The 10,241-nt window shown below is 45.0% G+C and overlaps 1 protein-coding gene across 1 annotated transcript in view; it reads right to left on the bottom strand.

Moving 5' to 3' along the window:
- Positions 1 to 826: 826 nt before the first annotated feature.
- The window catches only part of PPP1R1B (protein phosphatase 1 regulatory inhibitor subunit 1B), a 50,726-nt gene continuing 41,311 nt past the window's right edge, over positions 827 to 10,241 (bottom strand). The window contains exons 7-9 of the mRNA XM_083470273.1: positions 7,999 to 8,070; positions 3,904 to 4,047; positions 827 to 1,741 (exon numbers count right to left, since the gene is read on the bottom strand). Of these exons, the coding sequence (XP_083326399.1) occupies positions 1,638 to 1,741; positions 3,904 to 4,047; positions 7,999 to 8,070 (320 nt within the window). The 3' untranslated portion in view covers positions 827 to 1,637. The remainder of the gene's footprint in view (positions 1,742 to 3,903; positions 4,048 to 7,998; positions 8,071 to 10,241) is intronic.

The raw sequence follows: 10,241 nt of genomic DNA, 5'->3' as shown, positions 1-10,241 counted from the left end.
CCTCTCCAGTTTACCTATTTGTAAGCATCCTGAGTTGCTTAAATAAAGCTTACCCAGAAGTTATATTATATCCGATCTTTATTGAGCGTTTATGTTTATTGGGCCACAAGGAAGTTACACAACAAAGAGCATTGTCCTACATCCTGGTTTGTGGGTCGTTTACATACCTTTCCATCACTGTTTAAGGCATTTCCTCATCAATTTCCAAACAGTAAAAAGTTGAGATTATTTTCAAAAGCAGATTTATTGCGCACAGGGTGACTGAGCTCTTTAATCCGTTTTAATTGCGTACACCTGAATTTCCGACATCGGCTTGAATTCCTCCCACAAAAAAAGTAGAGGCTGTCTTGGAAGCACAAGTGTTAAGTAGCCTTTGAATTTCTTTCCTGCAGAAAAACCCCACAAAATTCCAGACCACAAGAGTTTTAGCTGTTCTGCCTTTTGGCAGCAAGAGTTACTGTTTTAAGGGAGATGCAGAGACTGGGGTTATCCTAGTCATAGCTGTCAACATTTTTTGTTAAAGGGAAATTTCCTTATTCCGAATAGGATTCCTCGCAAGAAAAGGGAAAAGTTGACAGCTATGGTCCTAGTCCACCCATTGGGAGTCATTGGGAATTAAGCCTTTTACCTCCCGAACCCTGTCCTCCTGTCCATGAATCATGGCTCATGCCCTTAGGGTTGATTTGCAGAAGATAAAACGCTTCCTGCCGTTATGAAACCCTTTCCTTCTGTCATGCTTGGCTGATGCAGTGAAGGAAAGAGCTGGCTTACTCAGGGCTGGTGACCATTCCCCCCCCCCTCCATAAAACACTCTTCAAACATCTCGTTTATTTACAAAGCTTTAATAGAGCAGAGAGGCACATGGAAAGGCATTGCCCAATACACAGGTGGCGGAGTAAGGGTCTAAGAGCATAGGGAGGGAGGGAGAGCAGTTTCAACTATACAAAATGATTAGATTTTAATTTGCAGCTTCCAGAGAGATGAATGGGGCATTGGGGAGGCAGGTGAGAGAGAGAGAGAGAGAGAGAGAGAGAGAGAGAGAGAGAGAGAGAGGTGGTAGCCGCGGCAGGTATTCAGAAGTAAATCAATTGCAGATATCCCCTCCAGCTTATCAGTTCAAATTCAGCTGTGAGTTGTACATTTTCAAACTTGGATTTCTGGGAATCTACCTGGTTATTTTCACTGGTCTCACATACTAGTTTTAGAATTTCAGATCTGGATGGGTGAAAAAATGTTAAGAACCGCCATGCTGGATTACACCAAACGAGCAGCCCTGTGGACAACGACAGCTCTTATGCACACCCCCCCGAACCCCGGAACCTCACAAGCAAAGGCACAGTAAAGATAGCCACCCTCTTGTCATTTGTGGCCAGCCTCTGGCCATCAGAAAGATGATATATTTCTTCTGAATGTGGAGGTTTGGATACCAGCAACTGTGGCTCCCCCTCCCCCCACTTCCTTTTCCCTTGTGCTAAATAATTCACGGAACACAAACCAAACACTGCGAAATGAAAGACAAATCTGGAACAGAAAAGAGAAGATAGTTGTTAAAAGGAAATAACCCAATCCATCTTGGTGAAAAAGGAGAGTTTTCCATCAGTGGGACAGCTCCCGACTCTACCCCTTCACTGCTTGCGCTAGGTGGTGGTGTGGATAGGGGGTGGGGAGGAACGGTTTTCGGCGCTAAGAGCGCAGGGAGGTCTCTCTTCCCAGCTGGAGCGACTTAGTTCCATAACATGATCTACAGAAGGAGAGGAAAAACATAAGCATTTAGAGGGGGGAAGTTCTCGACGTGTAGGGCATCTGTACATGACAAAATTTTACACCAGTTTCAAATCACTTTAAAGATGTTTTTTCCTCTGGCAGCCATCATTTGTGAAGGTGCTGACATTTCCATGTAAGAAGCCCGTTGCTCTTTCCTATGGCTCCTGTTCCCAGGGTTTCCTGCTGAATGGCTGTGACAGTCAAAACTGGTTCTAAACTAACTTTAAAAAAACAATCTTCCCTTGTAGAATCCAAAGCAAGAAGAAGAAGAGTTTGGATTTGATATCCCGCTTTATCACTACCCTAAGGAGTCTCAAAGCAGTTAACATTCTCCTTTCCATTCCTCCCCAACAACAAACACTCTGTGAGGTGAGTGAGGCTGAGAGAAGTGTGACTGGCCCAAGGTCACCCAGCAGCTGCATGTGGAGGAGCAGGGAATCAAACCTCATTCACCAGATTACGAGTCCACTGCTCTTAACCACTACAGCACACTGGCTCTCAAGGAGGGGATGAGATGGATGTCACAGTTAGGGAATTATGAAGGCATCAACTTCCGTTCTACCCTTTATCAGTCATGTGCAGGACTCCTTCTGTTTTGCGTTCGGCTTCGGATGAAGCCTACATTTTCCATCTCACTGCCCACTGTGATTGAACTTTTCATAATTGCATTATCATTATGTTATTCTGCACCAATCATTTTAATGCAAAGGAAAGCCAGTGCAAAGTGGAAAGGGGAAACATGACTGATTACACGATCATTCTATATTGTTTATAGGCTGAAAACAACAACAGTGAATAATGATCATATTCACTGGATTAATTTCTGTTCTGGACATGGGACATCACCCAGACCACATCACCACCACCACCACCAACAATTTGTTTTTTGCACCCTGTCCATCTGACCGCGCTGCTGGACGGATCAGGTATTTCGTCGGGTGCCTGGCAGACCAGCTGACTGCAGCCAGGCAAGTGGAGATGCTAGGCACCAAAGGTGGTACAAGGATATCTCCATCCAGTTGCAAAGGGCTGGTTGCCAGTCGCAAAACGTGAGTGGCGCCCGGCTAATTTCGAATGCAGACCAAGACCCTTGAAAATCAGGTAGTTCTAGACCAGTCAGCTAAGGCAACTTTTTAGCTATATAGGGAAGCTGAGGGCAAGGAAGCCATTTCTGCTGGTGGTGGGTTGGTGGGTCGCTCTGTAGGACCCAAATGCGGGAGATAAATACTCTTAGTCATAAATAGATCATTCACTTCCCAGCCATAATCTTAAACCAGAGCCAGTGTGGAATACGGAACACAGAGCACTGTGCTTGGGCCAGGGCAATCAGGGTTCAAATCACTACTCTGATGTGAAACTCACGGGGGGAGGGGGGCTTGAGTCAGTCATTATCTTTCATGTTTCACATCACAGAGCATAATCTCATGTACCACAGCAGATTCTTGAAGAGGTCGCAGTTTGAGAGATGGTGGTGACACAATATTAAACCAGCATTATACTTATCCTTTGCGTTGTAAAGTGAACTTAAAATAGTTCATAGAAGTGCCAGAGATGGAAAGAAGATAAAATCCTGACCAGAGAAGAATGGCAGATTAAGTTGATGGGTTATGCCGAAATGGCAAAAATGAACAGAAGAATCAGAAATCAGGAAGACCTAAATTTTAGTAAGGGATGGGAGAAATTTATAATTTATCTTAAAAACCATTGTAAACAGCTAAAATCGTTAGTAGGATTGGAATAACACTTGTAGTTCAGTAGTGAATTTTGGACATAATGGAGAAGTAAAAGATTTGTATTATTATAAAAGATGCAGGAGGAAATGATTTACAATAGGACTCACTGAGGGGAGGAGGGAAGTCCAGGAGATTCTTTGGAATCTTGTTTGGATGTTGGATATGTGATTGTAAAACTTTAATATGAAAAACCAAATAAATATTTTTTTTCTGCCCATGGATCAGCCCCTTACTCAGCCTTACTCAGGGTTCTTGTGAGGCAAACAGACAAAACATACATATTTTTTTTTAAAAAACCACCTATTGCACCACTAGGAATGCAACATGTTAAAAGCCAAGGACTAAGCTAGGCACTGTGCTGATAAGCAACCACCAGAGACAGAGCTCCTTTGTTCAGGTACATTACCTGTTAGTGGCGGGTCTCCCTGCTCTGGTCCCACCTCTGTCTCTTGGTTCTGCTGGTCCTGGGCTTCGCCTTCAGCACCTTCTGGTTGCTCAGATTCATTGGGGACTTCCTCTACGGATCCAGCAAAGGATACTTTCTGCCCACCTGACGGGAACAAGCGTCACGCTGACAAGCAAGAAGTGACAAAAACATCTTTTGCCCTGCAAGCATCCTTTACAGCAGGGGTAGCTAACCCTCAGCTTGTGGTCTGAAGGCGCCACCACCACATTGGTGGACATGGCCAAAAAATGGTTGGAAGAGCAGAGAGAGAGAGAGAGATTCTCCTCTCCACAGCAGCACTGGGATGTTTCCCTGATGCTCAGCCCGGTACTACTGGAGCCTTGGCCTAACAGCTTTGGCCAGATCAGGTGCAGGGGAATTGTCTGGAGGCTATAGAACACAGAGCTATAGGCAGCAGAGATCAAACGAGGGCATTCACACCTCACCGCAAATTAATACTGGGATCAAATACCCCTTCCATTTAAGAGAAAGGGAACTTAAACATTTCTCGTGTGCCATAGAACGTGGAAATTCTAAGGAGCCTCAGTTTCGATACATCCCATATTGTTTAGAGCCCCATATAGATGCACCAGCACAGGTACCTTAACTTGCAATTTCCATCCTTTCTGGTGCAGAAGACTCTCAGTAATTGTGTTAAAGATTTAAACCAGTGGTGGACCTTGGGGTCTGACACTTCAGCGGCCTCTGTACAGCATCAAAATTTGGCCCCTCCTGCCTCTCGCCTTCCATTCTAAATCCCTGTTGCAATGCCCCCTGTGGCCCCCCCAAAGCTCTGCACCCAGTGCTACCAAAGCGGTTTCGACCCCCGCCATCCGCCTCTGCTTAAACTGAAGGGTTAAAAAACCCCTCTAGAATTTATTTCGTTTATTGAAAAGAACATTCCCTGAATTCCATTAAGCCCCCTCTGGTGGTGGGAGTGGGAACAGGGAGGGGGACACACCCCATAATACATAAGAATTATACTGCCCTTTAAGATGTCAAAATAACTTTGCAATTATTATCTTAGTAATATTTACATGCTGGCCACATGACCCGGAAGCTGTACGCCGGCTCCCTCGGCCAATAAAGCGAGATGAGCGCCGCAACCTCAGAGTCGGTCACGACTGGACCTAATGGTCAGGGGTCCCTTTACCTTTAATATTTACATCAGCTCTCTAAAGGAGGCTATTTTTATTATTATCTCAACATTATCCCCGCTTTTGCCGTAATGGACTGTATTTTAGTCCTGATATGGTTCTTCAACCATGGAACGAACTATGATGAAGATTATAAGCTGGCTGAATGGATCCCGAAAAATACCAGGCCTCACATGCAGTCTATTGCTGTTATCACTCTAAGTGCCTAAAGCTAAGACAGAATAGCTTGCAGTAACCATATAAAGTGCCTTAATAATAATAGTAATAATAATAATAGTAATAGTAATAATAATGATTTATTATTTATACCCCGCCCATCTGGCTGGGTTTCCACAGCCACTCTGGGCGGCTTCCAACAGAATATTAAAATATAGTAATCCATCAAACATAAAAAGCTTCCCTAAACAGGGCTGCCTTCAGATGTCTTCTAAAAGTCTTTAGAACACATATCTCCCCACCCCCCGCCCCCAGGAATCATGGAAACTGCATTTTGTTGAGGGTGCTGGGAACTGTAGCTCTGTGAGGGGCAAACTACGGTTCCCAGGGTTCTTTGCTGAGATCACAGATTGCAAACAGGGCAGAGATCTCAAAAGAAGTTGCAGCGGGAATCACTGGGGGGGGGGGGGAGCCAGAGACTGCAAATCCCATTCAGTCATGGCAGCTTCCCTTTGTCTAACACACACTCTCTTCTCACACACATATGCAAGAGAAATTCACTCACAAACACACCCCGACTCGTGCTGAAGCATTTTGCACACACCAAAACAAGCACAGCGGCTCCATTCCTCCCACCCACCGTCTTCCACAGCAGCTTCTTCCTCGGCGATGGCCATTTTTCTTCTGGGAAGCAAGCTCCCTCTGGGAAGAGCCAGTGTTTGGCAATGAGCAATGTTTTGAACAACTCACTCTTAGTTAAATGACTGATTAGAATGGGAATTCTGAAACCTCACGGTTCCAGATTTATACACAGTAGATTTTGACCAGCAGAAGGGAGATCCCTGACATAATGGAAACGGCCCCCAAATGGGTAAATGTAAGGTATGCTTTGGCTGTGTATAATAATAATAATAATAATAATAATAATAATGGCAGGGAACATGGGATGCCTGAACCTGAACGCAAAACGTGTGAACTACTCTAATTCAGCCATTCTTCTCCAGGATTTTCTGAAATTTCACCATTTATGCTGCCCTCAACCCACCCAAGGCATATTCTTTATGCCAAATTTCACACGGATAGGGCAAAACCTCGTTTCATGAAGCTTTGCAGTGACAGAATGGGGGGAAAGTCAACTGCCTTCGTGGTTAAGTCATGTATGTATATAATATTTAACCTGCTGGTGATCAAACAGCTTTAATTGTCTCTGTGTCTGAAGGCTCTCTGCGCAACTGAGAACCCTTACAATGGCAGTAGAGAGGGCAATCTCTGTCTTTCACAGACTGATCTCTGAAGACCGGAGCAGGCCACTTCAAATGGCTTGGTGGGCCTCATCCTGCCCAATGTCCACCATCCCCAGTAGCATCATAGAGGAGAGCACCAGGATCCAGTGAGGGCACACCACAAGCCTATAAAACTCTTCTTCCCCAAGTATATAAGCAATGAAACCTTGACTGATGTTCAGGGCTGGTAGCTATCCCTGACAGTTAACTCTTGGCCACTATATGGTGCAGCAGAGGATTCTGGGAAAGGAAAAAAGGGGTCGTCTCTAAGCCCTCAACAATGGTACAAGGTTCCTGTTCAAAGGGACTGTTGTGGAGAAGGGACACGCCACAACATTTTATTGAGATTCCTCTTCTGTACTCACAGAATATGTACAAATCTGCCTATGATTCTGTTTCCATGGAGACCGTGGCTGGAGAAGGACAAGAGTTCCTACAGGCAGATGACAGTGATAAGGCAGAGAGAGAGAGAGAGAGTTGCCCACCACTGCCATTGTTCGCAGCTTTCAAAAGTTTTTTTTTTTTAAGAGCATCAGAATCCTTCATAATCTTCTCGTGCATAGCCAGCCGTGCCCGCTTCTTGAGCTATCTGATTTGGCCATGGCGATGCACGACTTCAGTTACATGCCATTTGGATTACTGTAATCTTTGTGGGGCAGCCTTTGGAAAGTGCTCAGAAACTTCAGCTGGCTCAAAGAGCTGCAGCCGGATTGTTTACCTGGGCTTGTCGTACGGAGCGTACGACTCCCTTGCGACAACAGCTTCACCGGCTACCCGTCGGTTTCCAGGCACAATTCAAACGCTGGTTGTGACTTATAAAGCCCTACACAGCTTCAGTCCAAGCTATCTGAAGGACTCTATTCCCTCAGACAAACCTGGCTGGGTTTTGAGATCTTCAGGGGAGACCCTTCTCTTGCTCCTGCCACCTCACAGGGGCGCTTGGCAGAGATGCGGGAGACGGCCTTCTTGGTGGCGGCTCCCAGGCTTTGGAACTCGCTTCCTAGAGAAACTAGACTGGCTCCCTCCTTGTTGTCCTTCTGCCAGCAGGTGAAGACTTTCTTGTTCCAACAGGCTTTGGGGAACTGACTGCTTTGAATGAAAGGGCTGGTGCTGTGCTGTTTTTATTGTAATTATTCGTATGGTTTTAACAGGTTTTATATATTATATAGTTTTAATATATCAATGTTTAATTGTTTTTTAATGATTTCCCCCCTATGCTTTTAGTGGTTCTTATTTTTATCTGTAAGCTTTTTTGAGTTCTGTCAGGGAAAAAGGTGGGGTGGTAACAACAACAACAACAACAACAACAACAACAACAACAACAACAACAAAGTATGCACCCCATGGGCAATGACGCTGCTGCCATGCCATCTTTAACTCTCAAAAGCTTTTTGTCTTCGCCCATATAACCCGAGTGATAAATCCCACTTAAGCCCTGCAGTTGTCGCACACACATTTACCTTTCCGTTTCTGTGATTTGGAGAGTGCAGGATAGATGGGATGCTCCGATTCTTTGGGCTTGTTTTCCAAGACTTCTCAGGCAGCCGTGATGGTGATTGAAGAGGAAAAAGGAGAGAGAAAATATCACTACCCACAAATGCCCTGTTGTGTGCGTTTGAGCTTGTATGTAGTCTCCTCTGCCTGCGTGCGTCTTTTGCCAGTCTGAAGACCATGTACGTGTGTTTTCCAATTACGGTAAACTCGATGTGGCCTTCTTGTTGTGTCTTGGATTATATCTGGACGCATCCAGCAGCAACGTTATCAGGCAGGATAACAGAGGCTGCAGCATCTTTGTGAGTCAGCTGGTTTTATAGCAACACAATCTTCTCCAAGGGTGCTTCCAGATATATATTTATTGTGGGATCAGTGCTCCTCACACATGCAAGTTGTTGGTTGTTGGTTTTTTTGCAGCAATCTCTCAACAACAATCTTTCACAGTATTAAGCCCGTATCTGGAAGGACCATAAGCAACAGCCAGCGTTGCCAAATGCACACCGAACAGTGAGAAGGTGGCACACGCACACACAAACATATGGACCAATGAACAATCTGGGAGCACTTGATATTGTAGCTTTGCAGAAGCTAAGGTCAGTGCTGTGATGGAGCCCCATGCGCGCTGCTCTGTGCTTTCAAAGAAAAAGCAGGCGGTCGATGTCAAAAACACCGAGAGTATATGCACAGATCATTTAGTGATGGAGGGGGGGGAAGCAAATTATTAAGAGCCAAGGATAACAGAAGTAAATTAACATGTCACGCCCACACAATTCCCAGTGAATGCAATACATGTGTGGAAAGCAGCAATCTAGCATTCTATCAAAGTGCTGACATCTAAGATGCGGATCAGAAGGAGATATATTTGGACACATAATACAGCTCCAGCCAGACTGTACCACTTTCAGAGTACAGATGGGAAATGCATGTAAGAGTGCTACCATATATAGTCATGGAGAAGTGGATGTTACATTTTTCTATGTGGGTTTGGGATTTTTTTGGGGGGTATGGTGAAACATTCAAGCACACCATTCCTGAGCTGCATCTAAGGGGTGTATAATCTTGGGATAGATATATCCGCTGATTGAGCGGCTCAGCTCTTCGACATCTTCTCCCTTGCCACTCTTGCTGGGCTCCTGTCCCTATGAACCTGGGACTAATAACACCCAAGATATCTCTTCTCTTCCCTGCCTCAGCTATCTGTGTAAGCTGGGAGCTGAGTGGTAGGGAAAGTGGCAGGGCGGTATGAAGGTAGATGGAGACTACGGGGGGTATGATGAATACGTGTGTGGCGCAGTGCTGCTTCTGGTGTGGAGAGATAAACCCAGGAAAAGCTTCCCATCCTTCTCACACCATGGCACAAAGGCATGCCAATTTTTTGGCCCTTCCTCCTCGCCTCGCCCTCACTCTGGACGCTTTGCGTACTTGGGTCGCATGCAATGTTGTCATTTCTACTGTGGCTATTGTGGTAAAGAGATTTTTTTTGGGGGGGGGAGAATACCAATACAGGTCCTTGCCAAGGGCACAAGGGACCCTAGGTATCCCTCTGCATGGAATGCTATCTACATCTTGCGTATTCAATTTGTAATTACAGATAGGTAGCCGTGTTGGTCTGCCATAGTCAAAATAAAAAAATTCCTTCCAGTAGCACCTTAAAGACCAACTAAGTTAGTTCTAGGTATGAGCTTTCGTGTGCATGCACACGAAAGCTCATACCAAGAACTAACTTAGCTGGTCTTTAAGGTGCTACTGGAAGGAATTTTTTTAATTCAATTTGTAAGTTTAAAACACTTGATGTAGATTTGGCACCTGCTGAATTTCCCTTGTAAGACCGGCAGGCATTCCGTGCATGTTCCAAGTTATGAAAAGGTTGATAAAATAATTGGTTAAAACCAATTGAAAATTGGTTAAAATTGTGTGAGCCAACTTTCTGACCTGACGCCATCTTTACCGGAAGTCTCCTTGCTTGTTTGCTATTTAACCAGAGCTCTCATAAGTTCCGATTAAGGCAACCAGAAGAAAAAAAGATGGGCAGAGCCTCCTGTAACTTTCACAATAGTCTGCGAGACTATTTGGCACATTGCAGTTTATCACGAAAGGGTAAGAGAATCCCTCTTTTGCACAACTGCAAAGCCCACAGGGCTGTTTGACTTTGGACAGCTCCAGTGCTGATTGCTCTGATTATGTAACTCTAGGATAGATTGCCAGGACG

Source organism: Podarcis liolepis, assembly GCF_965112155.1.
Source record: "Podarcis liolepis genome assembly, chromosome: 13".
Taxonomy (NCBI): domain Eukaryota; kingdom Metazoa; phylum Chordata; class Lepidosauria; order Squamata; family Lacertidae; genus Podarcis; species Podarcis liolepis.
The sequence above is the reverse complement of the archived record's forward strand: the minus strand, read 5'-3'. Positions and strand labels throughout refer to the sequence as shown.